Source organism: Megachile rotundata, chromosome 7, assembly GCF_050947335.1.
Source record: "Megachile rotundata isolate GNS110a chromosome 7, iyMegRotu1, whole genome shotgun sequence".
In the NCBI taxonomy this organism is placed as follows: domain Eukaryota; kingdom Metazoa; phylum Arthropoda; class Insecta; order Hymenoptera; family Megachilidae; genus Megachile; species Megachile rotundata.
Genome location: NC_134989.1, coordinates 16,549,050 through 16,572,005, shown reverse-complemented (window position 1 = coordinate 16,572,005; position 22,956 = coordinate 16,549,050). Strand labels below are relative to the sequence as shown.

The following is a 22,956-nucleotide window of genomic DNA, read 5'->3' as shown; positions in this document are numbered from 1 at the left end:
AACAGGTACCGGTACCTTTCCTGCTCGAAACGTGCCCCTACGACGTAAGGAGTATCTATTAAATGTTCAACAAAGATAATACAACGTTTCTAGACACTTACAAGATAGATATACGTGTATATATGCATATGTATATTATATCGTACGATCTTATACGAACATGTGTGCCTGCGTATGTATACGTGTGTGCGTACATATATATGTATATATATAAAAATCGATCAAAAACCATTGGTAAAAAGATCACAAAAGGTATACAAACCGAACGCGAGCGTTCGTTATAATAAATGGAATCGGAAAATAGGCTTTCGTTCGAGTCGGTGCCGACGGTTCACGGTATTAGCGTCTCTCGTCCACGAGAAATTTTCGGTACGTCGTTACGGTTTCTTCGACGCGAAACACGGGCTAGACGATGACGGTGACGACGAAGAAGGGCGAGAGAAGCGCCCGTTACTTCTCCGTCTCCTCCTCCTCGTCGAACTCTCCCTCGTCCTCCGCGGTAGCTTCCTGGTACTGCTGATACTCCGACACCAGATCGTTCATGTTCGACTCGGCCTCCGTGAATTCCATCTCGTCCATGCCCTCGCCCGTGTACCAATGGAGGAAAGCTTTTCTTCTGAACATGGCGGTGAACTGCTCGGAAATTCTCTTGAATAGCTCCTGAATGGCCGTGGAGTTCCCGATGAAAGTGGCGGACATTTTCAAACCGCGCGGTGGTATGTCGCAGACGGCCGTCTTCACGTTGTTCGGAATCCACTCGACGAAGTACGAGCTATTCTTGTTCTGAATGTTCAACATTTGCTCGTCGACCTCTTTCATCGACATTCGGCCGCGAAACACGGCGGCCACGGTCAAGTATCGTCCGTGTCTAGGGTCGCAGGCGGCCATCATGTTCTTCGCGTCGAACATTTGCTGAGTGAGCTCCGGAACCGTCAACGCCCTATATTGCTGACTTCCTCGAGAGGTGAGCGGCGCGAAACCGGGCATGAAGAAGTGCAATCGCGGAAATGGTACCATGTTCACGGCGAGCTTCCTGAGGTCCGCGTTCAGTTGTCCTGGAAATCTTAGGCAGGTGGTCACTCCGGACATCGTGGCCGACACCAGATGATTCAGATCTCCATAAGTCGGGGTGATGAGTTTCAAGGTACGGAAACAGATGTCGTAGAGGGCCTCGTTGTCGATACAGTAAGCTTGATCGGTGTTCTCGACCAATTGATGCACGGACAATGTCGCGTTGTAGGGCTCGACCACGGTATCGGATACCTTCGGAGACGGTACCACGGAGAATGTGGTCATTATTCGGTCCGGGTATTCTTCGCGAATTTTCGAGATCAACAGGGTACCCATCCCGGAACCGGTACCACCGCCGAGCGAGTGGGTCAGCTGAAATCCCTGCAGACAGTCGCAACTCTCGGCTTCTTTCCTGACCACGTCCAGAACGGAGTCGACCAACTCGGCACCCTCGGTGTAATGTCCCTTGGCCCAGTTGTTACCAGCTCCGGACTGACCGAAGACGAAGTTGTCCGGCCTGAAGATCTCTCCGAACGGTCCTGAGCGTACGGAGTCCATAGTTCCCGGCTCCAAGTCCACGAGGATGGCGCGCGGCACGTACTTGCCACCGGAAGCTTCGTTGTAGTACACGTTGATCCTTTCGAGCTGCAGGTCCGAATCTCCGTGATACTCACCGGTAGGATCGATGCCATGCTCGTCCGAAATCACCTCCCAGAACTGTCGCGTGAAAAGAAAACGATTCGTACGCGTTCATCGTTTCGGAAAGGTTAGACGTGCCGGCGTCGCTTCGATCGCGTTCGCGTCAAACACTACGATACAACGAATTAACCAAGAATCGGACTTTTCGAAACGTTCGCCGATCGCGCGAACCCACTGACCTTGGCACCGATCTGATTGCCGCATTGTCCAGCCTGTATGTGTACGATTTCTCGCATCTTTCGATCGGGTCGGAGAGAACGGAAACACTGTGGAAAATTCAACGAACGATTTTCTCGATTTCTTCACGTAACCGCGAGGATGGTCCGTCGGTGGATGGGACGTCGAAGGACGAGGCGAGGTACGGTGGCTCGTGGCTCCTCGACTCGAACACGTATCGCCGTGAACGTCTCGGAAAATGTCTCGAACAAACAGAAACAGACGAACGTTCGATTCTCCATGGCGACGCCGAATTTCCGCGTACCACGATCTTTACGCTACCCGCGCATTTTGTCCGTTGGAAAACCGAAACGGCGAAACGCTACGTTTCTTCGACGGTTCCCGCGAGAAGTCGCGCACTGCCGTCCCGTCTCGAATCGATCTCGCGATCGCGAACACCAAAAGTTTGACGACGATACGGAAAGCGGGCTCGAGTCGCGGGTCTCATTGCGTTTTCCTCTGTTCGACGATCACGACCGTCGTGTCCTGGCGCTTTTCGTCGGCGTCCGCGACCTCCTCTTCCTTCCGTGGCTCGCTCGATGGCTGACTCGCTCGCGAATTTTCAGACTCCTGGGCAGTCGCTTCCTCCGGCGCCTGCGACGACCGATTTCCCGGTTTGCCGTTCACCAAGTACCTCAGCGGCATCCACTCCGTCTTCTCCTCCTTCTCGGTGTGTTTCCTGCAAAGTACAAATCTAGTGGATCACGGTCCGCGAGTTCCTCGAACGCGACTGACGTTAACGGTGACTGACTTTGGTAACGTGGGGCAGGACCAAAGCTTGAAGTCGGCCCCGAACATTTCGCCCTCCTCGATCGTCTGCGGCAGGTGAATGTTGAGGGTCTCCGGCAGGAAGATGGACGTGAGAGCTCCGGCGACGCTGAGCGTGCCCATGATGATCAGCGGAAGTACCCTCGAGTAGACGGCCAAGTGAACGATGTACGGGAAGCCGAGCAAACCGATGCCCGCGATGAACGAGGCGACCCCCATCGCCTGTGACCTCAGCACGGTGGGCAGCAGCTCCCCGACGAACACATAGAACACGGCGAACGAGGCCGCGATCCCGAATTTGCCGATCATCGCCAAGGACACCGTCACCCATACAGCGTCTGCTGCGACACACGTACGCGCACGCGCGCGGATACACACGTGGAGCCCGTCTACCGGTTTAGGATACGTCGGAGACAAGCAGAAAATCGTACCTTCGGGAACGAACATGCAGGAGACGCAGGCGACGCCGCCCAGCAGCATAGTCAGACACAGCACCCATCTTCTGCCCAGCCTGTCCATGGCGTACCAGGTGATCACGTAGGACGGTATCTCGACGAGGCCACCTGTAACGCGTAAAATATGAGAGAGAAAAATGAATGTCGTTCGATGGATCAAACGGTCGCGTTCCAACGTCGCGCCGTGGCGTTGCAATGCCGTGATAACGATCGCATCGCGTATGCGTAACGATGCGTTATTCGCGTTGACTAGCGTGCGCGGGCGCGAGAGCGGACACGAACACGAAAACATGTTTACGAGCGACGCGATCGCGAGTCAAGGCCGGCTCGGGAAGAGCGTCGCGAGCTTTACCGATGAAGAAGGCCAGGTAATCGGACAGGCCGAGGTTCGTCGTGTTGTACGAAAGCCCGTTGTACACGACCGCGTTCGCCACCCAGTCGAACGCTAGAATGAAAAACTTTTTCCTGATGTTCGGGTTCCTGATGAGATCCATCGGCGTCGCGGCCGGCGGCGGCGACCTGTCCACCGCATCGGTCGTCTCGTTCTCCCCGGAGTTTGTCCCGTTGCACGAAATACCCTGCCTTCGCAGGATCTCCACCTGAAATCCGAACCAGAGTTGGCCATAGTTTAGTTTGTCTCTCTTCGAACGTCCAACTCTGATCCGATCGATCTCTTACCTCCATTTTCCTAAGAAAATTGTTCGGTACCGTCCGACCGTTTATCTTGGCCATGCGCTGCACGATCACCTCCGCTTCGTCTATTCTATTTTTGCTAAGAAGCCAACGCGGCGACTCGGGAATGATCCAGTAGTAGCTGAAGAGGAGAACGAAGGGCACCGAGGTAGCCAGCGACAGCGCGAACCAGTGCCTGAGCAGGTAACCCTACGAACGAGAAGAAACGGAAACGAGAATGCGCGCGACCGAACGTTTACGATGCGTAAGGAACGACGCGCGTTACCAGCAGGGCTAGAAGAGACATCGCCGACGCGAAGAACATGCTGATCACCATACCGGCGAACGTTCTGTACCTGGGGCCCATCAACTCCAGAGCTGAAACGAGTAAGTTGTTGACGTCGTTTCCGCTTTCCGTCGGCCATTCGCTTACCTAGTATGAAAGGTATTTGATAGATGGCAGGGAAGAAGAGACCGTTCACGGTCCTCAACACCGTGTAGATCACGTAATTCGGGCTGAAACTGGTGGCGATCGAGAGTATCACCTCGAGGAACAGAATGGCGAAGAAGGCCGTCCTTCTGCCCCATTTGTCGGCGATCCAGCCAAACACCACGTTCCCGAACAGGCTACCGACGTAGAAGAAAGTCGTAGAGGTGGAAGGCCACCAGCTGTTGTCGCATACCAAGTCTAGCTATGTGGATGCAGAATGCCATTACAACGACTACGTCCCGCAAACGATTTCCTCGCGGAAAACTGTTCGAGAGGCGGACAAGGAAGAGCTCGTCTCGAACGATTTCGCGCAACGTAAACTACTCTCTCGAGATTACGAATATCGGCCATGCTACGATATCGCTCCGTCACGGACGAGTCATTGCTCCGGTTACCCGTCGTTATCGTCGTTTATCTTCCTCGTTCGCGAACGCGTCGCTTAGGGTTGACCCGTGTTCGATTGGGAATCGTATCCGAAACGTCTGGAGAAACGAGAGAGATACCGGAACCGAGGTGGGTCGGCGAACGACATCGGAGGCTCCCACAGCCAGAGGTGTCCATCACCCTCGCTCGACAACCTACCTCCGTTACCCTTTGCCTCTACCCCTCTCTTCGTCTTCTGCTCATCTTCGCTGTTTTCATAGCCGCACGGCGCGCGTTCGATTCGAAACTCGTTGCGACTCCCGGACGACGTCGACGCGTCGGCGCGCGACGCGCGTTTCCAATCGCGCTTAAAATTCGTAAGCTCGCGCGTCGCGTCGATGCGGAAAGACGAGGGACGAGCCGGTGGAAAGGGAAGAGCGGCGAACGCTCGTCAAAGAGAAGATACGTGTCGTCGGACGCGGGTAAACAGAGGCGAACAAGCAGAAACGAATCCTCATCGAGCGTCGATCAACCTCGACAAATAAAGCGCACCGGCGCGACGGTAGTTAATGGGTTAAACACGAACTTTGATTTAAGCAAATTGCCACTCACGGACTTTTGATGTCTGCGTGAAACGCAAAAGGTAAATTGCATGGAAATACGGGAGCGCTCGGCGACCGACCGACGACGTCCAGTTAGATCGTCAAGGGCAGTGCACGCGCCCATAGGACGTTAACGACGCGAGCATATTTTATCACCCTGACACACTTCGAAAACGATATATTGATATGACCGCGGTGTGCCGTTTGTTTAGCGCGCGCGAGATCCACTCGTGGAAGCCACGGAGATCGAGTTCGCTCCTTCGTTTCTCGCTCGAGACGGGGAACCGGCGGAAATCCGGCTTTTCCGAATCTTCTTCCGCCGTCTCGACTCCGTTCCGCAAACTTCGAACGCTCCTCGAACTCGTCTCGGTTTCGCGGAAGCGGCGACGAGAGTCGGGGGGTAGGTGGACTCGGGCCGCGCCGTGCTGCGCCGCGCTGCGCCGGTACGACCGGTACGGTAGAAAGCAAGAACGGAAAACGGAAGGACAGGATTTGCCTCGATGGCTGCGTGCGTCATACGTCCGCGTAAATCCGGACCGTGTAAATACGTGGCGAGCACACCCTCCGCGTCGATGCGGCCGGCGAACCGACAATGACCAAGCGGGATGCGTTGATGGGCCGCTTGTCCGAAGAGGAGGAGGAACAGGAGAAGGAGGGGGGCTGGTCAGCGAGGAAGAAGAGGGAACCGAAGGGAAGAGAAGAAGAGACAGGAGGAGGAAGAGGAGGAGATTCGTGGTCGTTTCTCGGTAGGCGCGTCGAAGGATCGAACGGACCGGGCGGCGGAAGCGCCGCGGCGGGCACAACCGAATTCGGTCGCGATTCGGTCGTGTGCGTCACCGAGCGAGAAACGCGGACGTGCGCGTACTCGTACGCGCGTACCCTCGGTAAGAGCGACGCCGACGGTTTGTACGTACGCGCGAGGCATTTGACGCGACGGATCGCATGACCGGATGCGGGGGTAGGTAAATTGGTCGGCAATTGGTGACGCCACCGGAGAGTCGTAAGCTATCGGTCGGTCACTCGTTATCGGTCGCTCCTCGATCTCCTTCTTCCGGACGAAGGACTTCGAGAAGAGACGCTCGCCAGCGAAAGAAGCCACGCGCGACCGCAACGCGCGCCAGAAAACGCGGCTATTTCCGTCCTAGGCGACGCGTAGAATCGAGCAGAATCGAGAGCGTAACCGAGCCAACTCGCACCTAGATCCTCGACCCCGAATGTTACGATCCTCGTTGCGGCAACGGCGAGCCAGCGTTGCTGTCTAATTGCGACAATTTAATAACGCGTTAATGGACCGCGAGCGAGCTAAACTGCCGCGTGACCGTCCGCGATGCTTCTCCGTTTCTCGAACGCGTCGCGGAGTTTCCATCGGGTTCGCGGAAGACGCGATTCCGGTTAATCGAGATACAAGGAATCGATCGACGAATTCGAGCACGCGAGCTTTCGCCGAAAAACGCGTTACCGAGCGATCGGATACGCGCGGTCTCATCGGTTCCGCGAACGGGACCGAGCGAGCGCCGCGTCACGTCGCGGTTAGCGCGAATCCGCCGGGACAGAGCGACAAAGGCCAAGGAGAATTACCCCGTGAAACACGAGTCGTTTAGTCGAAGCGAGCTCGTTCGAACGCCAGCGAAATTCGCCGAGAGACTGATTAACGCGTAGGAGAATTATGCAAATGGCCGTCGACGTCCGAGTCGCGACGCGACGCGTTCGGCCAGCAACGTTTCTCCCCATTGAGAATCGATGAAGAAACGTGGTGCGAACGACGAAACCGGAACCCATCGAACTCGAAGGGATCGTCGTCTCGCGCGTCTACTGAAAGAGAGAAAGTCGAGTTTACCTCGGTGACCAGGGTGCTGTCGTAGTCCCGGGTGTCGTAGACCCATCCGTGTTGGCAACCGATGACCGGCCAGTCGGGGTTACCGACCGGTGGCGGTGGTAACCTGTCTCTCCGCGGACGCTCGCCGTCGCCGCTACCGTCCGTCCCGTTCTCCGGAATCGCGCCGCTCAACCACGACTCGACGATAGCCGTATAGTTCACGTCGTACATCTTGCACTTGGAGTATTTCACCTTGCCGTCCGATTTCTCGGTGAACGGCAGCGACAGGTTCTTCCTCTCGCTCAGCGTCATCAGATCGGTCAGATTCTCCAGTTGCGGTACCCTGCACCAATGATCCGGCGACGCGCTCACAAACACCTGTCGGCCAATTAATCGCGCGTACGCGCGCCAAACGTTTCTACTCTGCCCGAGTGTTCTCGACCGATCTCGAGCGCGAGATCGAGAAGAAAGCTATGCGACTCACTTGCGAGAAAGCCAAAAAGGCGGCTGGAAGAGTGGCCGGGATGCAGAGAAGGTAGTACATGATGTTCTGATATTTGCCCTTCTCGCCCACGTGCACCAACACCTCGTCAAAGTCGATCGAGCTCATGTTTCCGGGGCTGATGCTTCACCGCGTATGAACGACACCTCCGCCTCCGCATCGACGATCCTCCGCGTCTCGACGGTTACGCGACTCTTGCACACCCTCGAATCACGCGGCATGTCCGCCGCGACGAATCCTCCTCGACGCGACGGCTCCTCGACACCGATTTTACCCGAACCGTTTACCTGTTTCCGCGATACGACGCTCGCTCTAGTTTCTACGCAAAAACCGCGAAAACGCGAAAACTCGCGACTCCGGCGCTAAAACTCGGCGGGAAAAACGCGTCGCGAGACAGCGTCCGAAACCACCGATCCGGTTGGTCGTCGCTGCTCGTCTCGCGATCTCGGTCTCGCGACAGTCTCTTCGACGCGGAGCGGACACGAACCGAACGGTTTCTGCTTCGAATTCGGAATCGCGTAAAGCGCGGCGAACGCACGTCTTCGCGCGTTCTTATATGCCGCGATCATAGCGCCGACCGCGATCAGCCATTGCCGGAGAACACCTCCTCTCTTCCGATCCTCCCGAGCATCCTCTTCGACGGGCTCCCTCCGCCTCTCCGCAGCCGCAGCCGCAGCCACCGCCGCCACCGCCGCCGCCACTGCCTCACCGTGTTCCGCCGATCTCGTTACTTTTCTGCGAACCGACCGAACCAAACCAAATTCTAGCGAAACTCTGGTCGTCCTTCGCGAAGGCCCTTCGTTTCGCGACACAGATCCTCGGGTCTCGGTAATTCGAGATCGAACCGAGGTTACCGTAGGCGCCGCCGAGCGGGCCGAGTCGAAGAGAGAGAGGCGTCCTAGAACTTTTCGCGGATGTTTCGGCGAAAGAAGAGATCGTTTCGACACGGCTCGACGCGCTCGCGCTCCTCGATGTCGCAACGAGAACGGAATGCGAATCTCGTTGTTCTCGTGGTCGCACAAACGTGTACGCGCCGACGCGATTCGTCGCGGCGTGCCGTAAACCGCGAGAAAACGCCGGAAACTGGCCGAGACGTTACCGTCTCGACAATTTGTCCGTCCACGCGACGCTCGGTCAGAAAGGTTGCAGAAACGAGAGACGCGCGGAATCGAGTCCCGGCCTTGGGCACTCGCTCGAGCTTCTTTCCGTTGCGTCGCGAACTCGTTCGCGCTCCGCGTCGCGACGGTCATCGCAGGATCCTACGCTCGATCACGATTTCTTCGCAAACGACCGGTTACAAATTGAAATGGTCACGACATCCGCGATCGGGGACGTTACGCCACGGTTCGCGTTCGCCCCTCGAAAATCCATCCCTCGATTCGGCGAATCCGCGCCTCGAATCTCGCATACTAGATCCTGGATTCCGGTCCACGTGACGCACGCGCGTGCATTCTCCAGCCTCTCGTCGCTCGACGCTAGTTGCGAGTGACGTCACGAGTGCAAACAACGTCATCCCGCTTCGCACGCCGTCCCGTTGCTTCCTCTTATTCGGGCCAGAGCAGACGAAGCCCATCGTCCCCCTTTCCCTCTTTCCCTCTTCGCCCCCTTCGACGAAACCACCATCGGATCAACTTATTTGCTACGATTTTGCCCGAACCGTGCGACGTTACGTAATGCAGACCGACGAATCCGATCGACCAGATTCTTGTAAAATTCGTTAGCGACGCGTCATCGGTCGAACCATATACGAATCACGGGATTTTTTGCAAATTTCGTTTGTCTCGAGTCGCGACCGGCCCGTAAATAATTTATATTTTTACGACGATGAATAGCAAGATATTCCACGAAAACGAGGAGATAACGTTGCAACGGTTGCGTCGCGTAATCGCGCGCCTTTGCTACCAGACAATTAAACAACTCAATTTATGGCACGCCTGACAGGAACTCTCGACAAATTTTTCCGTAATACCGAAACGACGCCGTCTCGTCTTTGCTTCTCCTTTCCTCTTTTTCTTTTTTTCTTCCTCGAACGCGTCCGTGTTTACGCTTCCTAGTCCACGTCGCGATTTCAGCGTTCCGCTCGTTTGCACCTTGTTCGCAAACAATCTCGATCACGATCTGTATTTTGCCCGTTCACGCGATATAAATTCTCGACTCGTTCTCGATCGACGCATTCACTCGTTTCCCCCTGCCTCTAGCTTGGATCTTGCGCCGCGTTGCATCGCGTTGCGTCGCGTTTCGTTTTAACTCTCGCAAACTTCCGGAATATTTTACCCTACCGGCCCTTCTGCCTCTCCCTCTTCCCTCGAACCCTTCGCGAGAATCGGCTGGAAAATCTTACCGATCGAGGCGGTCAACTTCCACGGACTTGAAAATTGTTCCACTGGATTAAAATCGACGACACTGGGAAACGTGCTAGCGAATTTGGACGAACGAGGGCAAGGTGGACGTCGCCTCGGAGCCGCGGTAAGAACGCTTCCTTACGTCTTCGTAAGGTGTACGAGTTCCGTAACGAGTTATAGACGACCGAATCACTTCACCTTCGCGACGATGTTCGATGTTTCGTGTCTGCCGGAACAGAAACGTTCGCTTGTCCCTTTGATCTCAACGTGGACCGAATCTCGGCTCCCACGTTCATCGGTCACCGATCACGGGTCACCGGTCACGTTCGGATCATTCGCTTCTTTCGATCCTAGATCCGATCCTTCGACGCGATGTCTCGCGTGCCATCCTTCATCCCTCGTGAATCGCGCGTTCGCGTTCGCCTTCGATCCCTCCTCCGCTTAACCCTACCGTCCCCCACTCCGTTTAACGCTTCTTCCTTTCGAATCGTCTCGTCTTCCGACGTCCACGAATTTTCCCGCGTACCCTCGCCGTCTTTCTTCCCTCTTCGTTCGTTTCTCCCTCTGCCTCTGTCCTTCTCACCCCCTCCCTGGACCCGTTTACGCGCTTTCCCTCGTCGAAGAATAGCCGACAGCCGCTACTGGAAGAAACGAGTAGCCTCTATCGCGAACTGAAACTGAAGCAATCGTGGATACAAGGGGTCCGTCCACGGTATATCCCATCCTCCTATCTATCGTTTCGAACGTCCCCCTTGAACCCTCTCTCTCTCTCTCGTACTCTTACTCTCCGTCTTTGTCCTCCTCGCGAATCCTCTCTCTCGGTCCCTCTTGCCCAAAGCCTCGTACACGGTTCCCTCCCCGATCCTCTGGGACTCTCCCTTACCCTCCTCCCCCTCTCGATCGCCATTCTCCTATCACGCTGCACGCTCGACTACTATCTCGACTATTAATATAAAAGGGGGTTCCTCGACACTCGTCGCCCGGTAATTGTATAGCGTGTACACCAACCGGACCTTTAACGCCGATTTAGATTTACGCAACGCCTCGCGAATCCTTTTCTCTTTTCCTTTCCTTTCGCCGATCTTCTTCGTCCTGTCCGAGATGCTTCTCCATCGGAATTTCGACCAGCACTTCTTCGTGCTACGCTTTGTTCTTAATGAACTAGTAGGCGATTTAATTCTGTCGTTCTATCGTTCGGGACACTTGTCGATCGTGTTCGAAAATTTGAATTTATTTAGCCGCCCTAAAATGTGTCGCTCAGGAGCGTAACAGCAACGCGGAGACCTTTGCGCATTGCCTCGACGCTTTGACAGCTCCGCGTTTGAACAAATTTTGCATTTTGTACTCCTGCGAATAAAGTACAGAGCTAGTTTCATAATTTCATCAACAAATTCTGTTTTATTAAATATTTGAAAAATATAAATTGGTAGTGGACGCAGAGCGTCCTGATTCTGTCCTGGTTTCCATGGCGACGCAAACATGGCGTCCCAACGTGTACACTCGCAATAAGTTGGCATATGTCACGATGAAAAACGACGAAATATTAATATTTTTGTCGCGGTATCGTGAAAATGTTGAAAGCGACAAGCCCGAAAGTGAACGACGTCGAAAAGAAAGATAGTCAGGAATCGAAAAATCCATCTTATGTGAGAAAACTAAATTTCGGAGAGTCGATTCTAACCTTAAACACGGTTAGGCAATTTCAAGGGCAAAAAGACGGAAGGTTGCTGATCGACAAAAATGTGGCGAGTATACCGTGTACGGCAAAGATCGATTTTGTACGCAAATGGATCGAATCTCACGAAGAGTGCGTTCTCAATTCGAACAATGACCTCCAATTATCTCCTACGCTGGGTTCGTCTATGACTAAACGCGCGGAAACTTCCCCCGTCTTTGGCAATCGACGCAAACGAGTAAGAAAGAAAAGTAGTTTGAACGACTCTACGATAAATAACGATGACCGATCGCGTTTCAGTGAGCTATCAAATAAAGAAATTTCCAGTCCTTCTATTGGGTGTAACAAGCGTATAAAAGTTGACACTAATAGTAGTAAAGAGAACATTAGAAAGAGGCTTTTCCAATCATCCAACATAGTTGCTTCTCCTGTGTTGGATAGAAAATGTTATGGGTATAAAAGAAGAAGAAAAAGATTGAACAATGAAAGCGTACGGAGATCGGTATTGGAGCAAATTGAAAATAAACAGATGGAAAATGCAAAGAGCGCTTGTGTCGATAGAGAAGTGTCTGGGCAGAGACAGTCTCCTGTTCTGGTTAAAAATTGCCATTATTCTAGCAGAAAAGGAAGGAGAAAGTCATCACAATTGCAGTTACCCTTTTCTGATAGAGCGGAAAGTAACTATCTGGATTCTAACATGAATTCTGTGACGTCTTATAATTTACCACCTAGTCAGTATCCAGAAATCAAATTCAAAATCATGTGTACTCAGAAGCAACGTCAGTTGATAAAAAGATTAGAAGATAGTTTGAAGGAGGATGATGTAGAATCTTCTACCAGTAAAGATTCCAAGGCTTCAAAAGAGGTGGTAGAATCAAATTCGACGACTCCGAATACGAAATTACACATTGAAGATAGCCCAAGGAACGTAAAAGACACAGTGAAAATTGAAACAGAGTCCAGTAAGTCGGACGACGACAATTGTAACGATATCGCAAACACCTCTAGCGATAATACCGATTGCAATCTTAGCGATCTGATAGAAGACACGGATGTACAAGACGTAGAGTCCACTATTAAAAACTGTAACCGTGATAAGAAACACGGTTTTCATATAGTTATTTCTAAACCCGGCTCCCTGAATTCACAAATGACCAAAAGCTCCGATCAGACGTTCTTCGAAAAAGCGGAACACGTTGAACGATCTTCTCAGAAAATTTCTCAAGTCTCGACACAAGTTAACGATGCAACCGATATTAAATCGAGTCAAAGCGGAGTTGTTATTAGTACGGAAACTTCTCCGGGCAAAACGTACACGGATCCAGCTGTGCAATTAAATCTTTTAGACTCAGGGAAGAAAAGAAAAAAACCGAAAAGGTAATGTAGTTTTTATTAGATCGGTTCTTGTTAATTGTATAGTATATTTGTATTGTACGTTACAGAGGGAGTTTGGCGGAAAGATTGCAGTCGACGATCAATAGACAACTATCGTTTGTTCGCGTATGGAGATATCAATTGAAACAAATAGATAAAGACAACGTTTCTGTGCCACGCGTTACCGTCCGCTTACAAGCGTGCGTGACTCGTTTCGGCAGACAATTCCTAGAAGGAATCGTGATCGAAGATCCGTCCCAATTACTGTTTCCAAATTTAGATAAAAATAGTTTTCCCAAACTTAAGATCATGACAATTCCCAATATAGTGGGCAAAGTTGAAATGAAGTCAAACGGTACGGTACAAATATTTCCGCCGTGGCAAGTTTTGGACGATGAAAAGCTAATTATACACGTAACGTACATTCGCGTTGTACCTAACAATGAAAATACAGGGGATAATGAAATTAATCCTGATCGCGTTAAAAAACCGATTGTTGAGGAGTTTCGTTGTCCTTGTATCGATGCAAACAGAGTGATAGCGTCTTGTATAGATCGAAGCAATAAACCTAATGTTATCGAAAAGTTATTTGCCGATTAATTTGTTATAATCATGGTGTAATTTGTACATGTAATTCGTTGATCGTTAATCATCTGTTAATGAAATATATTTCTGTACATTTTGTTATTTATTATCTACGTTAAATATATTATTTTGCAAACAGAAAACTATGTACATTTGTGTATAAACCTTCATATTTCAATTATAGCTCCTGTCTAGTTTCGGGCAAAATAGTTTGTATTGTTTTTGTATTTGATTTTTCCTTGCGTGACGTCTGAAATGGTACAACAAGAGCCGTCTAGCGGCGAAATTCGGAACTAACGAAGGGGGTGTTTGAAATGGTGTTAGTTCCACTGATATTCCGAAGAGATGGCGCTAGTAGTGCCGTTTTGGAGCAACACTATTTTATATCGATTTTTATCAATTTAACGACGTAGTATGGTTCCTGAGGCATTTAGAAACAAATTTCTATTAGGGTTTGATGCGTTTTGATGAATAATAAAGCCAGAAAATCAATTTTTGTCGAATTCGGGCCAAAACGGTACAGGTGGCGCCATCTAGCGGCGAGCGGCGGAACTACGAAAAACTAAAATTTCGATTTTCTGGAAAACTAGGGACTTTTCCGAAATTCTGAGATATACAAATTGTTCCTTGTCGCCTACGGAATCGAACGAATCTAATTATAGCCTGCTAGGACTATTATTAAAGAAAATAGAAAAATAGCCCATTTCATGGACTAAAAAATTGCCGTCCATCTAGCGGTGAAAGTTGGAACTACAAAAATAGAAAATTTCGATTTTCTCGAAAACTAGGAACTTTTCCGAAATTCTGAGATATACAAATTGTTCCTTGTCGCCTACGCAATCGAACGAATCTAATTATAGCCTGCTAGGACCATTATTAAAGAAAATAGAAAAATAGCCCATTTCATGGACTAAAAAATTGGCGTCCATCTAGCGGTGAAAGTTGGAACTACAAAAAAATAAAAATGCGATTTTCTCGAAAATTAGTGAACTTTGAGCACTTCTGAGGCTCAGAAACTGTTATGCGATCGCATTAGAAGCAAAATAAAGCAACAGAAGCTTCCTAAAGGCTTTAATAAAGAAAATGAAAAAAATGTCATTTTATGGAGAAAATTTGTGGCGCCATCTAACGGCGAAACTGCGAACTAAACTGAAAAAACGTATGTCGGAACACGCGTTAAGGGGTCAAATAAAAATTGATTTTCTGGGCTTAATAGGCAATAAAATGAATAACTTATTTAACAAAAATTGATTTAGAATGGCCAAAGAAGCATACTAGGTCGTCAAAGTTGCGAAATATTACTTTTTATATTTTTCCTTAACGCGTGTACGGGCATACGTTTTTTCAGTTTAGTTCGCAGTTCCGCCGCTAGATGGCGCCACAAATTTTCTCCATAAAATGCCATTTTTTTTATTTTCTTTATTAAAGCCTTTAGGAAGCTTTTATTGTTTTATTTCGCTTCTAATGCGATCACATGACACTTTCTGAGCCTCAGAAGAACTCAAAGTTTGCAAATTTTCGAGAAAATCGAATTTTTATTTTTTTGTAGTTCCAACTTCCACCGCTAGATGGACGCCAATTTTTTAGTCCATGAAATGGGCTATTTTTCTATTTTCTTTAATAATGGTCCTAACAGGCTATAATTAGATTCGTTCGATTCCGTAGGCGACAAGGAACAATTTGTATATCTCAGAATTTCGGAAAAGTTCCTAGTTTTCGAGAAAATCGAAATTTTCTGTTTTTGTAGTTCCAACTTTCACCGCTAGATGGACGCCAATTTTTTAGTCCATGAAATGGGCTATTTTTTTATTTTCTTTAATAATGGTCCTAGCAGGTTATAATTAGATTCGTTCGATTCTGTAGGCGACAAGGAACAATTTGTATATCTCAGAATTTCGGAAATGTCCCTAGTTTTCGAGAAAATCGAAATTTTAGTTTTTCGTAGTTCCGCCGCTCGCCGCTAGATGGCGCCACCTGTACCGTTTTGGACCGAATCCGACAGAAATTGATTTTCTGGCTTTATTAGGCATCAAAACGCATCAAACCCTAATAGAAATTTGTTTCTAAATGCCTCAGGAACCATACTGCGTCGTCAAAGTGCCGAAATATTCATTTTTTTATTTTCCGTATATGCGTGTTCGGCCCCTCATTTTTTAAATTTAGTTCCTTTTTTCTACCGCTAGATGGCTAGACATTTTTTGGTCCATAAAATGCAGCATTTCGTGAGGACACTTCTTCTATTCCTCACGAGACATTTCAAATGCTTTAAAACTCTTTTTTAAAGAATATCACCTATCAAAAATGATGTTTTCAGAGGTGTCGATATTTCAGACTACCATAACACGTATAATGGCGTGAGTAGTATATTCTAATACTGAATGCAACAGCTGCAACGCGAATGTAGCAGTAGAGTTAACAACACTACCTCTAGGTGGCTAATTTTTTTGTCGCCGCATTCCATTGCATATTACTGTCACAAAGAGTTTGTTTGTATGCGTGTGCATTGTCAATTTTACAAGAATTTAAAGCAACAGTTCTTTTAATTTCAAACTACTGAAAAGAATCATCAATAACTGCAAGGTATGGAATCGTTTCAAAACCGATTTTAGGTTATGCGTTCGTGTCACATATTCCGCAAGAGTATTTGTCATTTTATCGTTCCATATCTAATCTTCATTATGTGTACGTTAATAATACACAGGAAACGTAATGTTCTTTGTCGTTCAGTATTTGCATCGTGTTCATGTATCTTTTTCTAACACTGCGAATGATCGTTACTGTCATCGGTGTACATAACCTAATCCTGCTTGTTTGTCAAAAGTTTCGTGTCTCGGTTACAATATATTTGTTTTACAGGTAATAATGTCAATAGCCCAAGACCGACCTGAACTTTACGAGGAAGTGAAATTATATAAAAATGCCAGAGAAAGGGAAAAACACGATAATCAAGCAGACTTATATGCAGTTGTAAATACGTTGCAGCATTTAGAGAAGGCTTACATCAGGGATTGTGTGACTCCCAAAGAATATACAGCTGCTTGTAGCAAACTGTTGGTACAGTACAGAGCTGCCTTCAAACAGGTATTTGTATGGTCCATTACGTATCTTAATATCCGTTACATATTCTCGATGTAATGTTACCAAGTCAATTCTTGTTTAGGTGCAGAGTGATCAGTTCCCTACAATAGATGCCTTTGCCAGAGCATTCCGACTAGACTGTCCAGCTGCTCTGGAAAGGATCAAGGAAGACAGACCAATTACCATAAAAGACGACAAGGGAAATACCTCAAAATGTATAGCTGACATTGTATCTCTGTTTATCACATTAATGGACAAATTGCGACTCGAAATCAAAGCAATGGATCAACTGCACCCCGATTTAAGAGACTTGATGGACACCATGAATCGTCTAAGCATACTACCGAGTGATTTCGACGGCAAAGAAAAAGTTGCAGAGTGGTTACAGACTCTGAACAACATGTCTGCCTCCGACGAGTTATCCGACACGCAAGTCAGGCAATTGATCTTCGATTTGGAAACATCTTACAATGCTTTCAACAAAGTTCTCCATAACTCGTAATCCACGTTATTCGGTTGACATGCTTTGGAACGTGAAACTGCTTATTTTTTTAATCGTTTAGCTTCGATGGTTCCTTTAACGTCGTTTAAGACTAGTACAATCAAAGGTTCCAGCTTGGTTTCATGATAACCGCGTACGTACGGACACGAATGCGAACAAAGGACGTGTACGCACAGAGCCATACAACTATTTTATACACCGTTCTTTATAAGATGTTTAAACGGTGATTCGTTAAATGTAAGATACAATTACGATGTATATAAAGTGTATCGAAAAAAACAATAAAATTAGTCGTAGGTGCTTATTACAACTCCTTTATTTTTTATTAAGGAAAAGGCCAGCAGCGAAGAATATCACGGCGAGCTCGTTTAGGGTAAATTCGGTAAGGAGTAGATCGATCAATAAAGAGGCGCGAGCTAGCAAGGTATATTAGTCGATTCGTTCGCGAACAATAGTACCGCGGGCTAACCGGACTCGCGTCTCTTTGATCTGCCAACGGCAGACTTTTCCAACTTGTATTTACGCGAGATCGGTCGGAATGCAAACGAAGAGGGTGGTCTTTCGACGCCCGAAGCTATAGACAAATACGGGCGTTAAAGTGCAATATAACGAGCCACCGCTGAGAAACTGAATCAAACTAAATTAACGAGTCCGAACAAACTGAAGGGATGCGTTTCTCTCGCTCAGAAACTTGTTGAAGCGAATTCTTCTACGATCGAACGACTATCGTACTTTGAAAAAAACAGAGTAACGAAATTGGTTAAATCGATTCGTTCCATTCGTCGGTCTTTTAACCGCCTCGATGTACATACACCGCTGATAGCTTCTCCTCGAAATTGTTTTTACGCGTCCGTCGAAACCCTCGCGTACAAACGTTTCAAAGGCACAGGTAAAATACGAGGTACTTCTCAAAACTGTATTCGATACGTGACTCTCGGGTTTCTCTGTTTTGTGACTATTGTTTCGAGAGTAGCCAATATCTACCGTTCCCCTTTCATCTACGCGCGAACAATGGCTTTCCACGATTCAACGTCGACCATTTTCTTTCGATTCGCCCGTGAACTCTTGATCGAAACGCAACGCCAGCAAAGAAGACCAGGAAGAAATTTTTCAAATCAGAACAATTATCAATTTGTAGGCATTTACTGGTTCTATGTTATTTGAGTGACCAGTTAATTTTTATAATTATCCCTTGAAGTATGATTGGAGTGAATGAGGGTTGCAAGTGGTTCGTTGAAAAACGCATCAATGCGGTGATGTTCAATTAATTTATAACCAGTCTTATGTTATCCTTGAACTGTTAAAGACGTGCGTGTAATTTCTTGAAAGATTAATTAAATATTTAAAAATTCTTAATAAATGTTTTAATTAGTTAAAAGTACTACGAATTAAAAAATTCCAAGGGACTTATCTAAACTGAAACTCCTATTCTCTTGTGACTTAGAAAGATCTAAAGGGATAAACGAGAGGAACCTTGTCTCTGTTTAGTCCAAGCACGATACGTAAAATCTGGATTGGAAAGGAGAAGCGTCATCACAGATGTGTTCCGCAATCGAATGAAATTTGAGCCAACAGAAAGGGGGATAAAAGGAATAGCATCTCCACGCTATCGCGTTATATCGAGTCGCGAACTCGTTAAAATTCCGCGGACTTCGTTTTTAGGGGCAACGGAAGTAATTAGCAAAAGAAGAATCGATGATCTCGCGTTTACCCGAGCCTACCCTGTCCTAGGAGGAATCGAAGGATTCGTGGATGGAATCTGCGAGCGGAATAGGCTGAAAGGTGCGAGCAACGAGCGGGAAATAATTGGGAGGGAACGATTATCGTCGGGAATTGGTTCGACGAGCGTCAGAGATTTCGCACCGCCAACCGTTTCCAACCGCGGAAATTAATTTCCGCGTTCTGGTTACTCGTCTAGTTCGCGGCCTCTCGTCTCCATCGACATCGCGTTTCCAACTTTCCCGTTTCTAGTTAGTCGAATCTCTCGCAAGTGGCTGAAATTCTTGTTCAAAGCGTTCGCCGACGAGAATTAGTTATTAAATAACGGACAGAGGAATTCCCAAGGAGATCAGCGAAATATCGAGCAAATCGTGCATCCACGAGGCAACGTGAAATTGTTCCATAAATTGGCCGACTTTTTAAAATCCAAATCGATCGTTTGATTCAAGACCGCGTTCGAACACGGAGCGCTAATCCGCTCCTTGTCTCGCGACAAATCGTTGGCCAGGTTCGTCAGACACGATAAGCCGCTGCTAATCCCGTGGTCTGATCCGAGATTAAGTTTCACGCTAGCGCGCTCTCTATTCTCCAGAGATTACTTTTTCCAGCTTCTTCTCGATCGAGTCCCGGCATCGCGACCGTGATCGCGTATCGTGACCCGATTTCAACGTCCGCCCGATGGACGATGAAACGTAATTCGAGGCGTACGACCGCGTTCGATTCGAGGTAATCGGATAGAAAATTTGCGACTTCCTTTACCGGATCGAATTATCCAGACGAATAAGGTCACTCGATTCGAATAAAACTTATCGATTACTACGTGTACGTAAAATAATCTACCGTCTGTGAAAAATATCGTTTAAGAAGCTCTGTCGCGTCGATATCGATCGAAACCATTTGCCGTGTTAAAGCGCGACGACGCTTGCCAAAGCTCGTTTTACCAGACTATCGACTAACGAAATTACGTTAATTGATCGACGCTCGCTTTAATGTCGAGCCGTGACGTCAGTCGAGGAAGTTGTCTTCTTCGCGACGCAACCTTCGGTTGATTTTGCTCGAAGGTAATCAACGTTCGACGAATCCGCTTTTCGTGCTCGAAAATAGAAGGGCGCGGCAGCATCGAGAAAGACGTTTCGTAACGAAAACGTTGGTAACTATACAGGCTGTCCCTCGTAACTTTCTGTTCAGCTTCGGTTACGCGTGTAAAAGCAATTAAACCACGGATGATTAAGAGAACAGCTGACTTGCGCGTAGGATTTTAGTAGGCGTACGCACGAGAGGTCATTCGCTGCTGCCTCTTCTCGTAGACGATCGCTGATACATTATCACTTGCAAATCATTATTATTAGTATTTATGGACATAAGATACGTATTAAATAAGCATACAACAATCGCATTTACGTCGATCAGCTGTTCGCTCGATCCGGATTCAAGACACCCTGTAAACAGGGTCTAAAGGTGAACCTAACTCGCTTCCTCTCGGCTCGGTTTTGCGGTGAAAGACGAAACTCCGCGGTGAGCCCAGCGTTGCGCCACTTTCCTGGCTTCTGGTTTGCTCCGCGGGAGGTAACTCGAGGCCTTTTACTCCCTCTTTCCGCCGAACGAACTATTCTTTCGCTAAATCGCTCTTTCAAACGTCAATGTCCAGTTTGTTCCGCCACGCCGTCCGTTTCGATCGTTTTCAAAGCTCAACTTTTGGAAAGAGTCTCGTTGATCCGACAGCTTGACTAACGATGCTCGGACGTGGTCGCTTTATTCCCGTTTTACGAGACCGCAGGTTTTTCCGTTCACCTGGAAGTAAATCGAGGCGCAAGCTCAGAGACGCTCTCGTTACTCGATCGCTCGGTAAATGGACACTCCGCACGCTCGCACCGTAACCAAACAGCTACGTAACTAATTATTAATATAGCTAAATCGTATTATTAGACTTGAGTATACAGGGTTATTCCTGTGCAGACAATTTTATGAAAGAGGACATAAATATTATATAAACTTTGAGTCTTTTGAATGGTGTTTTCGTTATAACTTTGAAATAAAATATTTGTGTAAGTTCTTTTTACGTCGTCACAAAATATTCTGACAGCATTTGGAGTAAGAAACACTGTTAAATTATTAACAAATTTAGCTTGTGGCTTACAGTGCTAGAAATGTACGATGTTAGAAACAAAAATAATTGAAAAATGCACTTCCTTGTTGTTCATATAATATAAACGTTCGCGATGTAATTGGTATACGATGAACCCCTGAATTATTAGTTAAAATGTGTATTATTTATGTTCAATATTAAATAACTATTTCATATTTAAAAGTGTGTTATTACTTTTTTGATTTTCTTCGATCTTGATTATTTAACACCTTGTAAATTTTCTTGGAAACGTGAGTAGAGTAAGAACCGTAATTTCCGATCTATTTTCGTGCGAAGAATCGTCTCCTGTTCTATTTGTTCTACCCAGCCCTGCGATCTTGAAAACGGATAATAAAACGGAGTAAACTCGCGATGTTTAATAAAGGAGCGATAGCGGAGAGTTTACGATAGGCCGATGGTCGCGTCGGTTGGCAATTATTCTCGTGCGATTAAAGTACGGAAGAAGAGATCGGTATGGTTGACTGGATAAAGAGTTCGAGAAGGAAGAACGCGAAACGGGCACGTACATTTCGTTCGTCGAATATAATGGTCGGTGGATACGCGTCAGCTGGTTAAAACACCGACTGCGCTGGGCAGAAATATTAAGCGAAAGCCATCAGACTGATGAGTATCGGATGCGCGGAGGAGAAAAGAGAGCGGTAAAAAATATTTTGCATCGTCGCACGTTTTCGTTTCTTCTGGTCCGATCCGACACGAAACGATTTCGTTCCCTTTGCAATTTAGAAAAAAACTTCGGTGATCGTTCGAAAGATTCGTGACGGTTCGCAACGATCGAGTTTTTCCTGTCTTTAAACGTTTATCGTTATCGCTATTCTTATTCTTCCGCGTCAAGAAGCGATCGTTTACCGACGATTAGAAAACTTTTGGACTTTACGACGCGATACGATATCGTTCTTACTGTTTCGGGGACGTTGAAAGCCCGAGGAAAACTCGTCCCCAGTTAATTTTCTTCAAGATGTCTCACGAACCTCGTTTCGTCGATATTAACGGCGAAGTTAATGGTTTTTAAACGTTACGACGAGAAACAAATCGGAGTTTAAATCCGTCCTCTTATTATTAATCGTGGCGAGAGAGGTGGCTCGTTAATCTTTGCGCGAATCGAGTCAGCTTGTTAACCCGTGACGAACTTGGAAGCAGCGGGCCAAATATGTATTCCGCGACAGCTGTCGCTCGTTTCCATCGATGAAAAAGAAATTTATCATCGTCAGATTCGCTTCGTCGGTTCTTCCCGTGCTTCGCACGTAGCCGATTTGCGTCTCCATAGCGTTTCGACGCTATTTTTTTTTTTAAAGACCGACAATGTCGGAAAGCAGAAATTTGTCCGCCGCAATTACCGCGTCTAACTTCGTAAAGCGGAGCCATCGATTGATTTTCTTCCGCAAGATAACAGAATTTCGTCGTCGAACCGCCTCTGTGTCGTTCTACCTTTCGTTGATCCGTGAAATCCTCCGATCGGATTACGTTCTCTTCTCCTTTGACGACAAATTTACCGGTTTCGAAGTTCAAACAGTTTTCTCGGAATCTGGCCGCGTCGCGAGAGGATAATCTCTGTTTCCCATTTACGTTCGAGTGCAAAGGGATTAAAGAATCGAGATCGTTTGAAATACCGGCACGAAAAACGAACGAAATTTCGGCTACGATATATTTGTAACACCGGAGAAAGTCAAACGAAACGAGATCGACGCGATCTCGAACGAAGCGAGTTCGCGCGAATCGAGAACGCCGTACACGGACGAGAATAATTTGGAAATATACGCTTTCCACGGGTGCCTCCTTTAATTCCGTGGAAGCTCCGCTTAAACTAGGATTAGAGTACTTACGAGTCGAGGGTCGTTTCCAAACAAATTAGCTGCATTCTCCGTTGAACGGTGTCCGTTCCGAAGAGCTCTTCCGCTACACCGTCCCTCTCCTCTTCTCTCCGCTGCTATCTCGTTCGTCCGT

At 47.9% G+C, this 22,956-nt stretch overlaps 3 protein-coding genes across 6 annotated transcripts; 1 reads left to right on the top strand and 2 right to left on the bottom strand.

The window, feature by feature from the left end:
• Positions 1-32: 32 nt before the first annotated feature.
• On the bottom strand, positions 33-2,333 carry LOC100875311 (tubulin beta chain). The gene is made up of 2 exons (XM_012292032.2): positions 1,890-2,333; positions 33-1,728 (listed from the first exon to the last, which is right to left on the bottom strand). Exons 1-2 carry the CDS (start codon positions 1,944-1,946, stop codon positions 451-453), a joined length of 1,335 nt encoding a protein of 444 aa, XP_012147422.1. The 5' UTR covers positions 1,947-2,333; the 3' UTR covers positions 33-450.
• Positions 1,937-10,925, bottom strand: LOC100879536 (organic cation transporter protein). Of its 3 annotated transcripts, none has more exons than XM_076533713.1 (10): positions 9,936-10,925; positions 7,577-8,329; positions 7,114-7,470; positions 4,255-4,513; positions 4,108-4,199; positions 3,828-4,031; positions 3,502-3,748; positions 3,126-3,257; positions 2,678-3,035; positions 1,937-2,605 (listed from the first exon to the last, which is right to left on the bottom strand). In XM_076533713.1, the coding sequence occupies exons 2-10, from the start codon at positions 7,700-7,702 to the stop codon at positions 2,371-2,373; spliced, it is 2,010 nt and encodes a 669-aa protein (XP_076389828.1). In that variant the 5' UTR covers positions 7,703-8,329; positions 9,936-10,925; the 3' UTR covers positions 1,937-2,370. The 3 variants fall into 3 exon arrangements, with proteins under 3 accessions (XP_076389828.1, XP_076389829.1, XP_076389830.1); XM_076533714.1 differs by having other exon boundaries at positions 2,678-3,032; positions 9,936-10,921; XM_076533715.1 differs by lacking the exon at positions 9,936-10,925 and having other exon boundaries at positions 7,114-7,435; positions 7,577-7,715.
• A 41-nt stretch (positions 10,926-10,966) lies between these two features.
• On the top strand, positions 10,967-17,460 carry Vps28 (vacuolar protein sorting 28). Of its 2 annotated transcripts, XM_003706131.3 has the most exons (4): positions 10,967-12,988; positions 13,054-13,321; positions 16,427-16,651; positions 16,731-17,460. In XM_003706131.3, exons 1-4 carry the CDS (start codon positions 11,508-11,510, stop codon positions 17,148-17,150), a joined length of 2,394 nt encoding a protein of 797 aa, XP_003706179.3. In that variant the 5' UTR covers positions 10,967-11,507; the 3' UTR covers positions 17,151-17,460. The 2 variants fall into 2 exon arrangements, with proteins under 2 accessions (XP_003706179.3, XP_076389862.1); XM_076533747.1 differs by lacking the exons at positions 10,967-12,988; positions 13,054-13,321 and adding an exon at positions 15,962-16,150.
• The last annotated feature ends 5,496 nt before the right edge of the window (positions 17,461-22,956 follow it).

Coding starts and splice junctions, on each gene's coding strand:
- LOC100875311 (XM_012292032.2), bottom strand. CDS start 1,946: ATGCGAGAAATCGTACACATACAGGCTGGACAATGCGGCAATCAGATC. Junction 1,729..1,889: donor GCAATCAGATCGGTGCCAAG/GTCAGTGGGTTC, acceptor TTCACGCGACAG/TTCTGGGAGGTGATTTCGGA.
- LOC100879536 (XM_076533713.1), bottom strand. CDS start 7,702: ATGAGCTCGATCGACTTTGACGAGGTGTTGGTGCACGTGGGCGAGAAG. Junction 7,471..7,576: donor CCTTTTTGGCTTTCTCGCAA/GTGAGTCGCATA, acceptor ATTGGCCGACAG/GTGTTTGTGAGCGCGTCGCC. Junction 3,258..3,501: donor TTACCTGGCCTTCTTCATCG/GTAAAGCTCGCG, acceptor TACGCGTTACAG/GTGGCCTCGTCGAGATACCG.
- Vps28 (XM_003706131.3), top strand. CDS start 11,508: ATGTTGAAAGCGACAAGCCCGAAAGTGAACGACGTCGAAAAGAAAGAT. Junction 12,989..13,053: donor AAAAGAAAAAAACCGAAAAG/GTAATGTAGTTT, acceptor TGTACGTTACAG/AGGGAGTTTGGCGGAAAGAT. Junction 13,322..16,426: donor TTCCCAATATAGTGGGCAAA/GTTGAAATGAAG, acceptor TTTGTTTTACAG/GTAATAATGTCAATAGCCCA.